General features: G+C 43.7%; 1 protein-coding gene across 2 annotated transcripts in view; it reads right to left on the reverse strand.

Moving 5' to 3' along the window:
• LOC129827960 (potassium channel subfamily T member 2-like) overlaps positions 1-18,097 on the reverse strand; it is an 85,113-nt gene that overhangs the window by 29,773 nt on the left and 37,243 nt on the right. For both annotated transcript variants that reach the window (XM_055889286.1, XM_055889278.1), the window contains 4 exons: positions 10,237-10,401; positions 9,517-9,653; positions 8,719-8,782; positions 8,077-8,185 (listed from right to left, as the gene is read on the reverse strand). In XM_055889286.1, coding sequence (XP_055745261.1) covers positions 8,077-8,185; positions 8,719-8,782; positions 9,517-9,653; positions 10,237-10,401 — 475 coding nt within the window. The remainder of the gene's footprint in view (positions 1-8,076; positions 8,186-8,718; positions 8,783-9,516; positions 9,654-10,236; positions 10,402-18,097) is intronic.

The raw sequence follows: 18,097 nt of genomic DNA on the forward strand, positions 1-18,097 counted from the left end.
GGAGTCATGAGTTCATTCAGATGCGGAAAATGTTCATCATAATACAACAAACAGGTTCATTGTGTTCAGGACAACCAGGGTAGAACACATTTACATTACATTACATTTAAGTCATTTAGCAGACGCTCTTTTCCAGAGCGACTTACAAATTGGTGCATTCACCTTATGACATCCAGTGGAACAGCCACTTTACAATAGTGCATCAAAATCTTTTAAGGGGGGGGGGGGGGGGGGGCAGAAGGATTGCTTTATCCTATCCTAGGTATTCCTTAAAGAGGTGGGGTTTCAGGTGTCTCCGGAAGGTGGTGATTGACTCCGCTGTCCTGGCGTCGTGAGGGAGTTTGTTCCACCATTGGGGTGCCAGAGCAGCGAACAGTTTTGACTGGGCTGAGCAGGAACTGTACTTCCTCAGTGGTAGGGAGGCGAGCAGGCCAGAGGTGGATGAACGCAGTGCCCTTGTTTGGGTGTAGGGCCTGATCAGAGCCTGAAGGTACTGAGGTGCCGTTCCCCTCACAGCTCCGTAGGCAAGCACCATGGTCTTGTAGCGGATGCGAGCTTCAACTGGAAGCCAGTGGAGAGAGCGGAGGAGCGGGGTGACGTGAGAGAACTTGGGAAGGTTGAACACCAGACGGGCTGCGGCGTTCTGGATGAGTTGTAGGGGTTTAATGGCACAGGCAGGGAGCCCAGCCAACAGCGAGTTGCAGTAGTCCAGACGGGAGATGACAAGTGCCTGGATTAGGACCTGCGCCGCTTCCTGTGTGAGGCAGGGTCGTACTCTGCGGATGTTGTAGAGCATGAACCTACAGGAACGGGCCACCGCCTTGATGTTAGTTGAACACCATCTCATCTTGTACATCAAACATAGTGATCAGAAACATTGACACTGTATATGACATGAGTTTTTTGGAGTGCAAATTTGGACTCACGAGTCTTTGGCTTGCTTCGATGACATCAAAGTGGTATTTATTATAATCCTCAACGTCTCATCTTTCAAAATACATTGAGTCATCGTAATTTACAGAATGAATCGTAATTTACAGAATGGCTGTCAGTCAAAACCCATACAGAGCTGTGAAGCGCAGAGCCAAAGCTCTGGAGTCATGCATAGCATTTTACTGTGCATCCACTATGTTCCAGTTTAAGCACAGACAATCTTAAATACATGTGGTATGGAGAGTTGGTCAGTGTGTGTGTGAGAGGTGTGTGTGTGTGTGTGTGTGTGAAGGACGTGTTTGTGTCTCTGTGTGTGTCTCTGTGCGAAGTGAACTCCCACGCTGGCAGCAGATAGTAATTACTGCAGGTCTGCCCAAACAGCAACCCTAATTAAATCAGCATGCAGTTATTGTGTGATGGTATGTGTAAGTGACCAGGCTATTGACCAGGCTAATATAGCTCAGCCCACCAGAAACACACCAGGTCATTGTTGTTCAATATTTAGTCAGGGAAAATCCATGCAACCCAGTCAAACCACAAGCTAATTCTGATTCATATAAGCCCCCTTTGATCCTTCCCACACAGAGAGAGAACTTGAGTGGCAGTCTGCTCTCTCTGCCTCTCTGCATAGAGCCATCCCGACATACACTGGAGTGTAAAAAAACATTAGGAACACCTGCTCTTTCCATGACATAGACTGACCAGGTGAATCCAGGTGAAAGCTATGATCCCTTATTGATGTCACTTGTTAAATCCACTTCAATCAGTGTAGATGAAGGGGAGGAGACAGGTTAAAGAAGGATTTTTAAGCCTTGAGACATGTATTGTGTACGTGGGCCATTCAGAGGGTGAATGGGCAAGACAAAATATTTAAGTGCCTTTGAACGGGGTATGGTAGGAGGCGCCATGCACACCGGTTTGAGTCAAAAACTGCAACGCTTCTAGATTTTTTCACACTCAACAGTTTCCCATGTGTATCAAGAATGGTCCACCATCCAAAGGACATCCAGCCAACTTGACACAACTGTGGGAAGCATTGGAGTTAACATGGGCCAGCATCACCATGGACTGAGTTCATGCCCCAATGAATTGAGGCTGTTCTGAGGTCTAAAGGCTCAATATTAGGAAGGTGTTCCTAATGTTTTGTACACTCAGTGTATATGATCTAATATAATAGACATTAGGCAGTTGTTAAGCTATTTGTGGGGATCAAATCAAGTCTCCACTGCGTCTCATTAGAGCCACCCACACTGGCACTTAACGAGGGAATTCAGCACCCTGTCACAACGTGCCTGTCCACGCCACTAAATGCCCATTGCTGCACAAATTGGTTCCTCCAGTTTGCTCCACTCTGGTTACTTGACCACTGACAGGAAGAACACTGTATTAAGTAGTGGCTTTATTGTGTTCATATGAAGAGATTGGCTGTGTCTGTTGAATTGACTCACGTGCATTAATTAATTTATTTTGGGGGTAAATTGAAATGTTGCAAAACCATTCCTCTCTGTGATGTTGTCTTCATTGTGATTCAGGTAGCATTTCAGCTCTATTCAATGTAGCTACTATCCCGTATGCAAGCTAACTGTAGAAGCACTAGTAGGTTTTCTATCTCTGACACATTCCTCCACTTAATACTAAGAGAGCCAGACTGGAACACATTCAACATTTCTTTTCACAACTTAATTTATTTATCTGAAAAGAAAACGTACGAAGAAACACGATGAAAGGAATCAAAACCTTGCACAATTTTTTTTGATTTAGTTCCCACAGTACTGCACATGCAGTCCTTCCCCAATCACATCAAGTATATGCAAATTAGACATTTCAAGTACCCCTCAAACATTCACATTTGCCTTGGACCAGGTCATTTTGGCTAGCCGATAACATAACATTCAGCATTCTGCCCTGCAGCACCAATCAGAAATCACCTCGCCACAGAGCTCTCCTCAGACCTCCAGGACTGGTATGTGACTGAGAGAAGCAGCACAGTAGAGGAGATAGGCAGACATAGGAGAATAGAAAAAGCAGCTTCATGCTATTCCATCTCCTTGGTAACGCCCCAGCCTAAACTAATAACAAACCAATGCATTCAGATGGAATTCAGACTGTTAAAAGGTAAGGCAGTGCCGATAGATGACTCCCTGCCTACAGGAAGCATATTAGGTAGGCAGAAACTGGATTTCCTTGACTAATGTAATGGGATAAAATATGAATCATTAATTGAGACAGCTTGGGTGAAGGCAGGGAAATAGGACGTTCCCGAGGATGAAGTTAGAGAAGTGCGATATTGGTGAGAGAGACAGAGACAGAGTTAGAGAGAGCTACAATGAACTACAGGACAAAATACAAACCCTCTGACCCAAAAAGGCCTGTGGTGTTGACCTAAATTAAATGATAAAATATTCAGACCACAAATTTCAATTTGTTTTCTTTAACTCTTTAACATCATCCTTAGCAATGGCATCTTCTGCAATATCACCCCAATTCACAAAAGTAAAGGAAAATTTGACCCCAATAACTACCGTGGGATATGCGTCAACAGCAACCTTGGGAAAATCCTCTGCATTATCATTAACAGCAGACTTGTACATTTCCTCAGTGAAAACAATGTACTGAGCAAATGTCAAATTGGCTTTTTACCAAATTACCGTACGACAGACCACGTATTCACCCTGTACACCCTAATTGACAAACAAACAAAACAAAACAAAAGGCAAAGTCTTCTCATGCTTTTTTGATTTCAAAAAAGCTTCTGACTCAATTTGGCATGAGGGTCTTCTATACAAATTGGGGGAAAAACATACCACATTATAAAATCCATGTGCACAAACAACAAATGTGCAGTTAAAATTGTAAATAACACACACATTTCTTTCCACAGGGCCGTGGGGTGAGACAGGGATGCAGCTTGAGCCCCACCCTCTTCAACATATATATCAATGAATTAGCAAGGACACTAGAACAGTCTGCAGCACCCGGCCTCACCCTACTAAAATCTGAAGTCAAATGTCTACTGTTTGCTGATGATCTGGTGCTTCTGTCACCAACCAAGGAGAGCCTACAGCAGCACCTAGACCTTCTGCACAGATTCTGTCAGATCTGGGCCCTCAGTAAATCTCAGTAAGACAAAAATAATGCTGTTCCAAAAAAGGCCTAGTTGCCAGGACCACAAATACAAATTCCAACTTGACACCGTTAACCTAGAGCACACAAAAAACAATACCTACCTTGGCCTAAACATCAACATCACAGGTTACTTCGACAAAGCTGTGAACAATCTGAGAGAAGGCAAGAAGGGCATTCTATGCCATCAAAAGGAACATCAAATTTGACATACCAATTAGGATCTGGCAAAAAATACTTGAATCAGTTATAGAACCCATTGCCCTTTATGGTTGTGAGGTCTGGGGTCCGCTCACCAACCAAGAATTCACAAAATGGGACAAACACCAAATTAAGACTCTGCATGCAGATTTCTGCAAAAAATATCTTCTGTGAACAACATAAAACACAAAATAATGCATGCAGAGCAGAATTAGGCCAATACCCGCTAATGATCAAAATCCAGAAAAGAGCCGCTCAATTCTACGACCATCTAAAAGGAAGCGATTCCCAAACCTTCCATAACAAAGCCATCGCCTACAGAGAGATTAACCTGGAGAAGAATCCCTTAAGCAAGCTGGTTCTGGGGATCTGTTCACAAACACAAACAGACCCCACAGAGCCCCAGGACAGCAACACAATTAAAGACCCAACCAAATCATGAGAAAACAAAAAGATAATTACTTGACACATTGGAAAAATTGACCAAAAAAGAGCAAACTGGAATGCTATTTGGCCCTAAACAGAGAGTGCACAGTGGCATAATACCTGACCACTGTGACTGACCCCAAATTAAGGAAAACTTTGACTATGTACAGACTCAGTGAGCATGGCCTTGCTATTGAGAGAGGCTGCCCTAGGCAGACCTGGCTCAAGAGAAGACAGGCTATGTGCACACTGCCCACAAAATGAGGTGGAATCTGAGCTACACATATTAGAGACACATATTTCCCTCAGATTATAGAGCCCCACAAAGAATTCCAAAACGAATCAAATTTTGATAAACTCCCATATCTATTTGGTGAAATATCACAGTGTGCATCACAGCAGCAAGATTTGTGGCCTGTAGCCACAAGAAAGAACAAACATCATTGTAAATACAACCCATATTTATGTTCATTAAGTTTCCCTTTTGTGATTTAACTATTTGCACATCATTATAACACTGTACATAGCCATGATATGACATTTGAAATGTGTATATTCCTTTGAAACTTGTGTGTAATTTTTACTGTTCATTTTTGATTGATTATTTCACTTTTGTTTATTATATATTTCACTTGCTAAGGCAATGTAAACATATGTTTTCCATGCCAATAGTGCCCTTTGAATTGAATTGAGAGCGAGAGAGATAGAGAGAGAGAGATATATATATACTATACTGTGCAATCCGGGCAGCAAGATTTGTGGCCCGTTGTCATGAGAAAAGGGCAACCAGGGGCGCACAAACAACATTGTAAATACCACCAATATTTATATGTTTATTTATCTTCCCCTACTACTCGTACTATAATTGGTAAAACATTGTACATAATATAATACTTGAAATGCCTTTATATTTTTTAAACCTTTGTGAGTGCAATGTTTACTGTTAAATTGTGATATTTTTTGGTTGATGTTGTTTTTGTTTCCTCTCACTTTTATTTATTGCTTATTTCACTTGCTTTGGTCATGTAAACATGTTTCCCATGCCAATAAAGCCACTTTGAATTGAATTGAGAGCGATACAGAATGAGAAGGTGAAGTCTGCCTTCTCATCTTTCTCTCTCCTATTCCTAACAAGTGCTGCTTGATTGGTGCTTTATGACGGTTTGCTGAACAGGAAAAGGCTTTGTTTCCCAGGAGGCAAAGTGTCCATTCTAATAAAATTACTCCTCCCAGACACGCTGTCAACACAATCTGTCCATCACGGGAGAGCCGGAGAGAATGGAATGGATATACTGCTTTATACTATCTTGTCTGATAGGAAATGCATAGAATACACCTGCAAAGACTGTCACAAATCACAGGAGGTGCTCAGGTGGAAAATGAGACAGGCCCTTAATCAAGCAGACCAGAAACTCTGGGGAAATGACTGTCAGTTCATAGTATGCTGGAACAGAGAAAGACACATATGGGTATTTCTCTAAACTAGGGTACCAGTGAGGATTTCCTACACTTGACAACTTGTTACAGCTGTTGATAAATCATTGATAATAATCTGTCAATTTTTTCAAGTCATTACATTAAGACATAAGGGGGATCCCAGCTATACTCAATAAAATTCACCAGTTGATTTAAAACTTATGTTTAACCCTTTATCATGGTTGGTGTCTTGACGGATTTGTCCGAAATCGTGTGACATAAAACATTACTTTTCTGTCCTTGCATTTATGGAAGTGTAAGGTATCGTTATATTATATATTAAGCATGAATCCGTTAAACATTGAACTTGAACCCTGTAAGAATCCTGGATCTGGCTGTCGGACAGTTATTGTATAGAGATCTCAGAAATGCAGTGGAACTACATAACATTTTGTGTCTCCTTATGTCAGGGGGTGAACACAGTTTTCACGGGCACACAAATCCCAAATGATGTGATTGCTAACCGAAAGAGTATTACCTTGATACTGTCATTAACGTGGTTCTTCAATAGTTATGAATAACACTTGTTGGATGCACATTTGGTGTCCAGCTGATTAGTTACGCTGCTTTATTTTCACACATCATCATCTGATCCAGGAAGGAATTGTCTGAATGAGAGTCAAGTGATGAACAGCTGTTGTGATCGTGCATGCGATGCAGCAACAGCCCAAGTGCTGGAAAAAATGTGTTTTGGTGTCTCATTCCTTATGCCGGTGAAGGGAGTTGTTCCTGGATTCATGTTGGATCTAATATCCCTAGTGAATTGATGTTGATCATTTGTTGTTGTCTGCCTGATTCACAGCAGGGTCTCCTTAGATGTAACAGAGAAAACATCAAGGTAATGAGTTCATGTTTTCTGATGGTTTTTGAAAATCTGACATTTCCTCAGTTCTGTGCTTGAAAAGTCCTTGTAATTATTGTAGATAATTTCTAAGTTCTCTTGCTCCCTCATAATGAATTATCTGTGATTTCATTTTTGATCAGTTTTTGTGAGAGATGTGGTCACTTTCGTTTGTTTCCCGCCGCTTCAATTGAAGGGTGTTGCATTGCACTACTCTGTTGCTGTAAAACCATGTGTGGTTATAATGATGACGACAACATCTAATGTTCTCTTCAACTTGACCACACATACAAATATATATACATACAAATCCTTCCAGTAAAAAAGGAACCTGGTTATTGGTTACTTTGTCAGTATATAAAAAGCGGTGGTGAGATTGTAATGCTACCGCTATTCATGGATGTATTGTGTGTGCATGCATCCAATTTATTTAGTCAGGCAATGTCCACATTATTCTCACATATTTTATAATAATAATTTGAATATCATAATTATACTTTTTTTATTATTATAATATAGTAATAATAATAATAATAATAATAATAATTTGAATATCAATGCATTTGCAAGGCCTAAAAAAATGCATTATTTTTAGTGGTAATGGTCTACTTTATTGACACTTTTTGCTAGCTTTTTGGGGGGAGGGAGGGTTCTATATTAGGCCCTATAAGTACAATTATATAACATATACAATTGTATAACATTGAGGTCCATGAAAATTACAATTAAGTACTTGAAAAAGTCCCTGAAAGTCCTTGAATTTGACTTGCCAATGTGTGTATGAACCCTGCTTAAAGGAGGCATAGTCCTAGGTCTATGTTGTTGTGTAGGTAGAGTTATGGGCCAAGTTGCATATATTACCTTTTATTCCTCTAAGTACAAATGTGAAACTACATTATTTATTTTTTTTAACCATTTGAAAATATTTATCCCAATGTCACACATTGGCCCCATTATGTATAAAAAGACCCATAGGCACACAATTGCACACACATAGGCGTACGGACGCACACATGCGCATACTATGCATGCACACGCTCAGCCATCCCAACGAATCCCACACTCAATGCTCTGACCTGCAAACTTGACGTGGAACTTGTTCTCAGGTTTGAGGATCTGGACATACAGGGGGCAGTTTGGGGCAAAGTCTTTCACCGCCCAGGCTCTTAAAATGGTCTGGTGATCCTGGTAGAGAAAAAGAGAGAGTGAGGGAGAAAGTGAGAGAAAGAAAGAGAGAGAGAGCGAGAGAGCGAGAGAGAGAAAGAGAGGGAGGAAGGGAGGGAGGATGGGATAGAGTAGCAAGAAAGAGACTCAAATCATTAGCAGCACCAGTAGCTCCACCACAGTCACAGATTGTATCTCTTCTATATACAATCCCCCTGATAAGCCTCTTCAACTAGGCAACAGAGCTTTCAACAGAACTAACCGCCTATAGCCACACCAGAAAGTAAAATTCCCTCAAATTCCCGTAATTATGTCACAGGTGTGAAACAGTGTGTTAAGAACGGCAATGCAGAGAGGAAAATAGGAGGCAGGGTAAAATAAGAAGAAAAATAATTGCTGTGAAATAGTTCTTAACATGATCATTTACATTTTTATAAAAATATAGTAGAGGTAGAGAGATAAAGCTGTGAAGGAGGGAAAGAAGAGTGGAGGACAGGAAAAGAAAGAGGGTGGCGTGGAGATTATAAGTATTAAAAGGAGATTGAGGAACGTACAGCAGCGAAGCGGTCCACCTCGAATCGGTTACTGAGGATAAAACAGGCCTCAGCATCGTCCATCCTACAGCCAGTTAGTAGAGCAGCAGGAGGGGTCAGGCCAAGACAGGACACAGGTCAGATAGAGGCAGGAGGAGGAGAGAGGATCAGGATATGAAAGGATGAGAGGAGAGAGGGGGGGGGGGGTGGATGTTGTTGTTGTCATGTTTTTGAGAGAGAACAAAGGAGGAACAGGACAATAGAACAATACATTTATCCTTCAAACACACACTACTTCACTGCAAGTTAATACCAGGGGAGCAGAAGAGACAAGGAGGAGAAAATACAATCATTTTATTTGCTGTCTTTATGTAACAGAGCCAGTGTACTGTAACTGCTATCTGCCCTGATAACTGTCAAACATAGCCTATGAGATATGCCGCTGTTGCATGTCTTAGTTTGGGGCCCCCGGAGGAGCGGCAGGTAGCCTAGTGGTTAGAACGTTGGGCCAGTAACTGAAGGTTGCTGGATCGAATCCCCGAGCTGACAAAAATCAGTCGTTCTGCCCCCTGAGCAAGGCAGGTAACCTGTTACCCGGCCGCCAAAGACGTGGATGTTGATTATGGAAACCCCCCTCTCTGATTCAGAGGTGTTGGGTTAAATGCAGAAGACACATTTCAGTTGAATGCATTCAGTTATACAACTGACTAGGTATCCCCCTTCCTTTCCCTTTCACTGTAACATAGCTGTGATTTGGGGCCCCTGTAGCATGGCTGTGATTTGGGGCGCCTGAGTGGGGGCCCGATGCAGGGGACTCACTTGGCCCTCATGAGGTCTTGGTCCTTGAGGGCGGAGCCCTGCAGGTAGATGACCCTCTGAGCCCACAGGGGCACGTGGAGGACCCTCCGCACCTGGACATCCATCTCTGCTGGGCACAGGATCACCACGTAGTAGTCCTATAGACGCACACACACACACACACACACACACACACACACACACACACACACACACACACACACACACACACACACACACACACACACACACACACACACACACACACACTGGGATTAATGGGAGGGCAGAGAGGGTCTCACAAAAATATTCTCTCACACACTCAGTCAATTATGAAGACACGTACACACCCTCACCCAGCTGCTCCTGAAAATAAAACATGTTGTTTGATCTATGCTAATGCTGATTGAATCCCCTGTTTTAACCTCCTGGAGAGGATTACAGAGATGTACACACACGCACACACACATGAATACACGCACACACACGTTAGTCAGATCTCATCTTCCCAATGGAAAACTGTGTAGAATTGCAGGAAATTAACTCTAAAACTTAGCTTTTTTTCTCTGCTGTCAAGAGGGGAGGGTAGCTAAAGGGGGGACCGACATTTTGCTTACAGCCCCCATAAGGCTAGGGTCGGCTCTGACTGCATGACTGCATGTGTGGATATAGATGTGGGTACGCAGACCACCCCCATCAAAGTTGCCCATCCCTGCCCTAGTTAATGTTTTTTGGAGAGACCTGCAGTCTGGGGTGAGCGAAGAACTCGTTGAGGAAGTCCATGAGGAGGTCTATCTTGAGGCAGCTGACACACAGCACCACATGCTTCTCCGTCTGGGCTCGGTATCGGCTGTAGTTCCCCCCAGACTTCTGGCGCTCCATCCACAGGAAGGCCAGCTGCTCAAACTACAGATGGGAAGAATTATATTAGTGTAATTAGTGATGGACAGACAGTAGATGGGTTGAGGCAGTAATAGATAGATAGTAGATGGGTTGAGGCAGTGATATATAGACAGTAGATGGGTTGAGGCAGTGATAGATAGATAGTAGGTGGGTTGAGGTAGTGATAGTGAAAGACAGTAGGTAGGTTGAGGTAGTGATAGACAGACAGTAGGTGGGTTGAGGTAGTGATAGTGAAAGACAGTAGGTGGGTTGAGGCAGTGATAGATAGATAGTAGATGGGTTGAGGCAGTGATAGATAGATGGTAGGTGGGTTGAGGTAGTGATAGTGAAAGACAGTAGGTGGGTTGAGGTAGTGAAAGACAGACAGTAGGTGGGTTGAGGTAGTGAAAGACAATAGGTGGGTTGAGGTAGTGAAAGACAGACAGTAGTTGGGTTGAGATAGTGATAGATAGACAGTAGTTGGGTTGAGGTAGTGAAAGACAGTAGGTGGGTTGAGGTAGTGAAAGACAGACAGTAGTTGGGTTGAGGTAGTGAAAGACAGTAGGTGGGTTGAGGTAGTGATAGACAGACAGTAGTTGGGTTGAGGTAGTGAAAGACAGTAGGTGGGTTGAGGTAGTGAAAGACAGACAGTAGTTGGGTTGAGGTAGTGAAAGACAGTAGGTGGGTTGAGGTAGTGATAGACAGACAGTAGTTGGGTTGAGGTAGTGATAGATAGACAGTAGTTGGGTTGAGGTAGTGATAGATAGACAGTAGGTGGGTTGAGGCAGTGATAGATAGACAGTAGTTAGGTTGAGGTAGTGATAGACAGACAGTAGTTGGGTTGAGATAGTGATAGACAGACAGTAGGTGGGTTGAGGTAGTGATAGACAGACAGTAGGTGGGTTGAGGTAGTGATAGACAGACAGTAGTTGGGTTGAGGTAGTGATAGACAGACAGTAGGTGGGTTGAGGTAGTGATAGACAGACAGTAGTTGGGTTGAGGTAGTGATAGATAGACAGTAGTTGGGTTGAGGTAGTGATAGATAGACGGTAGGTGGGTTGAGGCAGTGATAGACAGACAGTAGTTGGGTTGAGGTAGTGATAGATAGACAGTAGTTGGGTTGAGGTAGTGATAGACAGACAGTAGGTGGGTTGAGGTAGTGATAGACCGATAGTAGGTGGGTTGAGGTAGTGATACTAAAAGAGAGTAGGTGGTTTGAGGCAGTGATAGATAGACAGTAGGTGGTTTGAGGCAGTGATAGTGAAAGACAGTAGGTGGGTTGAGGCAGTGATAGATAGATAGTAGGTGGTTTGAGGCAGTGATAGTGAAAGACAGTAGGTGGGTTGAGGCAGTGATAGATAGATAGTAGGTGTGTTGAGGTAGTGATAGAGAGACAGTAGGTGGGTTGAGGCAGTGATAGATAGATAGTAGATGGGTTGCGGCAGTGATAGATAGATAGTAGGTGGGTTGAGGTAGTGATAGTGAAAGACAGTAGGTGGGTTGAGGTAGTGATAGACAGACAGTAGGTGGGTTTAGGTAGTGATAGACAGACAGTAGGTGGGTTGAGGTAGTGATAGACAGACAGTAGGAGGGTTGAGGCAGTGATAGATAGACAGTAGGTGGTTTGAGGCAGTGATAGTGAAAGACAGTAGGTGGGTTGAGGCAGTGATAGATAGATAGTAGGTGTGTTGAGGTATTGATAGACAGACAGTAGGTGGGTTGAGGAAGTGATAGATAGATAGTAGATGGGTTGAGGCAGTGATAGATAGATAGTAGGTGGGTTGAGGTAGTGATAGTGAAAGACAGTAGGTGGGTTGAGGTAGTGATAGACAGACAGTAGGTGGGTTGAGGTAGTGATAGACAGACAGTAGGTGGGTTGAGGTAGTGATAGACAGACAGTAGTTGGGTTGAGGTAGTGATAGACAGACAGTAGGTGGGTTGAGGTAGTGATAGACAGACAGTAGGTGGGTTGAGGTAGTGATAGACAGACAGTAGTTGGGTTGCGGTAGTGATAGACAGACAGTAGGTGGGTTGAGGTAGTGATAGACAGACAGTAGTTGGGTTGAGGTAGTGATAGATAGACAGTAGTTGGGTTGAGGTAGTGATAGATAGACAGTAGGTGGGTTGAGGTAGTGATAGACAGACAGTAGTTGGGTTGAGGTAGTGATAGATAGACAGTAGTTGGGTTGAGGTAGTGATAGACAGACAGTAGGTGGGTTGAGGTAGTGATAGATAGACAGTAGGTGGGTTGAGGTAGTGATAGACAAATAGTAGTTGGGTTGAGGTAGTGATAGATAGACAGTAGTTGGGTTGAGGTAGTGATAGACAGACAGTAGGTGGGTTGAGGTAGTGATAGATAGACAGTAGGTGGGTTGAGGTAGTGATAGACAAATAGTAGGTGGGTTGAGGTAGTGATACTGAAAGAGAGTAGGTGGTTTGAGGCAGTGATAGATAGACAGTAGGTGGTTTGAGGCAGTGATAGTGAAAGACAGTAGGTGGGTTGAGGCAGTGATAGATAGATAGTAGGTGTGTTGAGGTAGTGATAGACAGACAGTAGGTGGGTTGAGGCAGTGATAGATAGACAGTAGGTGGTTTGAGGCAGTGATAGTGAAAGACAGTAGGTGGGTTGAGGCAGTGATAGATAGATAGTAGGTGTGTTGAGGTAGTGATAGAGAGACAGTAGGTGGGTTGAGGCAGTGATAGATAGATAGTAGATGGGTTGAGGCAGTGATAGATAGATAGTAGGTGGGTTGAGGTAGTGATAGTGAAAGACAGTAGGTGGGTTGAGGTAGTGATAGACAGACAGTAGGTGGGTTTAGGTAGTGATAGACAGACAGTAGGTGGGTTGAGGTAGTGATAGACAGACAGTAGGAGGGTTGAGGCAGTGATAGATAGACAGTAGGTGGTTTGAGGCAGTGATAGTGAAAGACTGTAGGTGGGTTGAGGCAGTGATAGATAGATAGTAGGTGTGTTGAGGTATTGATAGACAGACAGTAGGTGGGTTGAGGAAGTGATAGATAGATAGTAGATGGGTTGAGGCAGTGATAGATAGATAGTAGGTGGGTTGAGGTAGTGATAGTGAAAGACAGTAGGTGGGTTGAGGTAGTGATAGACAGACAGTAGGTGGGTTGAGGTAGTGATAGACAGACAGTAGGTGGGTTGAGGTAGTGATAGACAGACAGTAGTTGGGTTGAGGTAGTGATAGACAGACAGTAGGTGGGTTGAGGTAGTGATAGATAGACAGTAGGTGGGTTGAGGCAGTGATAGATAGACAGTAGTTAGGTTGAGGTAGTGATAGACAGACAGTAGTTGGGTTGTGTTAGTGATAGACAGACAGTAGGTGGGTTGAGGTAGTGATAGACAGACAGTAGGTGGGTTGAGGTAGTGATAGACAGACAGTAGTTGGGTTGCGGTAGTGATAGACAGACAGTAGGTGGGTTGAGGTAGTGATAGACAGACAGTAGTTGGGTTGAGGTAGTGATAGATAGACAGTAGTTGGGTTGAGGTAGTGATAGATAGACAGTAGGTGGGTTGAGGTAGTGATAGACAGACAGTAGTTGGGTTGAGGTAGTGATAGATAGACAGTAGTTGGGTTGAGGTAGTGATAGACAGACAGTAGGTGGGTTGAGGTAGTGATAGATAGACAGTAGGTGGGTTGAGGTAGTGATAGACAAATAGTAGGTGGGTTGAGGTAGTGATACTGAAAGAGAGTAGGTGGTTTGAGGCAGTGATAGATAGACAGTAGGTGGTTTGAGGCAGTGATAGTGAAAGACAGCAGGTGGGTTGAGGCAGTGATAGATAGATAGTAGGTGTGTTGAGGTAGTGATAGACAGACAGTAGGTGGGTTGAGGCAGTGGTAGATAGACAGTAGGTGGTTTGAGGCAGTGATAGTGAAAGACAGTAGGTGGGTTGAGGCAGTGATAGATAGATAGTAGGTGTGTTGAGGTAGTGATAGACAGACAGTAGGTGGGTTGAGGCAGTGATAGATAGATAGTAGATGGGTTGAGGCAGTGATAGATAGATAGTAGGTGGGTTGAGGTAGTGATAGTGACAGACAGTAGATGGGTTGAGGCAGTGATAGATAGATAGTAGGTGGGTTGAGGTAGTGATAGTGAAAGACAGTAGGTGGGTTGAGGTAGTGATAGATAGACAGTAGGTGGGTTGAGGTAGTGATAGACAGACAGTAGGTGGGTTGAGGTAGTGATAGACAGATAGTAGGTGGGTTGAGGTAGTGATAGACAGACAGTAGGTGGGTTGAGGTAGTGATAGACAGACAGTAGTTGGGTTGAGGTAGTGATAGATAGACAGTAGTTGGGTTGAGGTAGTGATAGAAGGACAGTAGGTGGGTTGAGGTAGTGATAGACAGACAGTAGTTGGGTTGAGGTAGTGATAGATAGACAGTAGTTGGGTTGAGGTAGTGATAGACAGACAGTAGGTGGGTTGAGGTAGTGATAGATAGACAGTAGTTGGGTTGAGGTAGTGATAGACAGACAGTAGGTGGGTTGAGATAGTGATAGACAGACAGTAGGTGGGTTGAGGTAGTGATAGACAGACAGTAGTTGGGTTGAGGTAGTGATAGATAGACAGTAGTTGGGTTGAGGTAGTGATAGATAGACAGTAGGTGGGTTGAGGTAGTGATAGACAGACAGTAGTTGGGTTGAGGTAGTGATAGATAGACATTAGTTGGGTTGAGGTAGTGATAGACAGACAGTAGGTGGGTTGAGGTAGTGATAGACAGATAGTAGGTGGTTTGAGGCAGTGATAGACAGTAGGTGGTTTGAGGCAGTGATAGTGAAAGACAGTAGGTGGGTTGAGATAGTGATAGTGAAAGACAGTAGGTGGGTTGAGGCAGTGATAGATAGATAGTAGGTGGTTTGAGGCAGTGATAGTGAAAGACAGTAGGTGGGTTGAGGCAGTGATAGATAGATAGTAGGTGTGTTGAGGTAGTGATAGACAGACAGTAGGAGGGTTGAGGCAGTGATAGATAGACAGTATGTGGTTTGAGGCAGTGATAGTGAAAGACAGTAGGTGGATTGAGGCAGTGATAGATAGATAGTAGGTGTGTTGAGGTAGTGATAGACAGACAGTAGGTGGCTTGAGGCAGTGATAGATAGATAGTAGATGTGTTGAGGCAGTGATAGATAGATAGTAGGTGGGTTGAGGTAGTGATAGTGAAAGACAGTAGGTGGGTTGAGGTAGTGATAGTGACAGACAGTAGATGGGTTGAGGCAGTGATAGATAGATAGTAGGTGGGTTGAGGTAGTGATAGTGAAAGACAGTAGGTGGGTTGAGGTAGTGATAGATAGACAGTAGGTGGTTTGAGGCAGTGATAGACAGTAGGTGGGTTGAGGTAATGATAGGTAGACAGTAGGTGGGTTGAGGCAGTGATAGATAGACAGTAGGTGGGTTGAGGTAGTGATAGATAGACAGTAGTTAGGTTGGCGTAGTGATAGATAGATAGTAGGTGGGTTGAGGTAGTGATAGACAGACAGTAGATGGGTTGATGTAGTGATAGACAGACAGTAGGTGGGTTGATGTAGTGATAGACAGACAGTAGTTGAGTTGAGGTAGTGATAGATAGTAGTTGGGTTGAGGTAGTGATAGACAGACAGTAGTTGGGTTGAGGTAGTGATAGACAGACAGTAGTTGGGTTGAGGTAGTGATAGACAGACAGTAGGTAGGTTGAGGTAGTGATAGACAGACAGTAGGTGGGTTGATGTAGTGATAGACAGACAGTAGTTGAGTTGAGGTAATGATAGACAGTAGTTGGGTTGAGGTAGTGATAGACAGACAGTAGTTGGGTTGAGGTAGTGATAGACAGACAGTAGTTGGGTTGAGGTAGTGATAGACAGACAGTAGGTAGGTTGAGGTAGTGATAGATAGACAGTAGGTGGGTTGAGGTAGTGATAGACAGACAATAGTTGTTTGAGGTAGTAATAGACAGACAGTAGTTGTTTGAGGTAGTAATAGACAGACAGTAGTTGGGTTGAGGTAGTGATAGACAGACAGTAGGTGAGTTGAGGTAGTGATAGACAGACAGTAGGTGGGTTGAGGTAGTGATAGACAGACAGTAGTTGGGTTGAGGTTGCGATAGACAGACAGTAGGTAGGTTGAGGTAGTGATAGACAGACAGTAGGTGGGTTGAGGTAGTGATAGATAGACAGTAGGTGGGTTGAGGTAGTGAAAGACAGACAGTAGGTGGGTTGAGGTAGTGATAGACAGACAGTAGGTGGGTTGAGGTAGTGATATACAGACAGTAGGTGGGTTGAGGTAGTGATAGACAGACAGTAGGTGGGTTGAGGTAGTGATAGACAGACAGTAGGTGGGTTGAGGTAGTGATAGACAGACAGTAGTTGGGTTGAGGTAGTGATAGATAGACAGTATGTGGGTTGAGGTAGTGATAGACAGACAGTAGGTCGGTTGAGGTAGTGATAGACAGACAGTAGTTGGGTTGAGGTAGTGATAGACAGACAGTAGGTGGGTTGAGGTAGTGATAGACAGACAGTAGGTGGGTTGAGGTAGTGATAGACAGACAGTAGTTGTTTGAGGTAGTGATAGACAGACAGTAGGTGGTTTGAGGTAGTGATAGACAGACAGTAGGTGGGTTGAGGTAGTGATAGATAGACAGTAGGTGGGTTGAGGTAGTGATAGACAGACAGTAGGTGGGTTGAGGTAGTGATAGACAGACAGTAGTTGGGTTGAGGTAGTGATAGACAGACAGTAGGTGGGTTGAGGTAGTGATAGACAGACAGTAGTTGGGTTGAGGTAGTGATAGACAGACAGTAGGTTGGTTGAGGTAGTGATAGACAGACAGTAGGTGGGTTGAGGCAGTGATAGATAGACAGTAGTTTGTTTGAGGTAGTGATAGACAGTAGGTGGGTTGAGGTAGTGATATACAGACAGTAGGTAGGTTGAGGTAGTGATAGATAGACAGTAGGTGGGTTGAGGTAGCGATAGACAGACAGTAGGTGGGTTGAGGTAGTGATAGACAGACAGTAGGTGGGTTGAGGTAGTGATAGACAGACAGTAGGTGGGTTGAGGTAGTGATAGACAGACAGTAGTTGGGTTGAGGTAGTGATAGATAGACAGTATGTGGGTTGAGGTAGTGATAGACAGACAGTAGGTCGGTTGAGGTAGTGATAGACAGACAGTAGTTGGGTTGAGGTAGTGATAGACAGACAGTAGGTGGGTTGAGGTAGTGATAGACAGACAGTAGGTGGGTTGAGGTAGTGATAGACAGACAGTAGGTGGGTTGAGGTAGTGATAGATAGACAGTAGTTGGGTTGAGGTAGTGATAGACAGACAGTAGGTGGGTTGAGGTAGTGATAGACAGACAGTAGGTGGTTTGAGGTAGTGATAGACAGACAGTAGGTGGGTTGAGGTAGTGATAGATAGACAGTAGGTGGGTTGAGGCAGTGATAGATAGACAGTAGGTTGTTTGAGGTAGTGATAGACAGTAGGTGGGTTGAGGTAGTGATAGACAGACAGTAGGTAGGTTGAGGTAGTGATAGATAGACAGTAGGTGGGTTGAGGTAGTGATAGACAGACAGTAGGTGGGTTGAGGTAGTGATAGACAGACAGTAGGTGGGTTGAGGTAGTGATAGACAGACAGTAGGTGGGTTGAGGTAGTGATAGATAGACAGTAGTTGGGTTGAGGTAGTGATAGATAGACAGTAGGTGGGTTGAGGTAGTGATAGACAGACAGTAGGTTGGTTTAGGT

Source organism: Salvelinus fontinalis, chromosome 2 (assembly GCF_029448725.1).
Source record: "Salvelinus fontinalis isolate EN_2023a chromosome 2, ASM2944872v1, whole genome shotgun sequence".
Lineage (NCBI taxonomy): Eukaryota > Metazoa > Chordata > Actinopteri > Salmoniformes > Salmonidae > Salvelinus > Salvelinus fontinalis.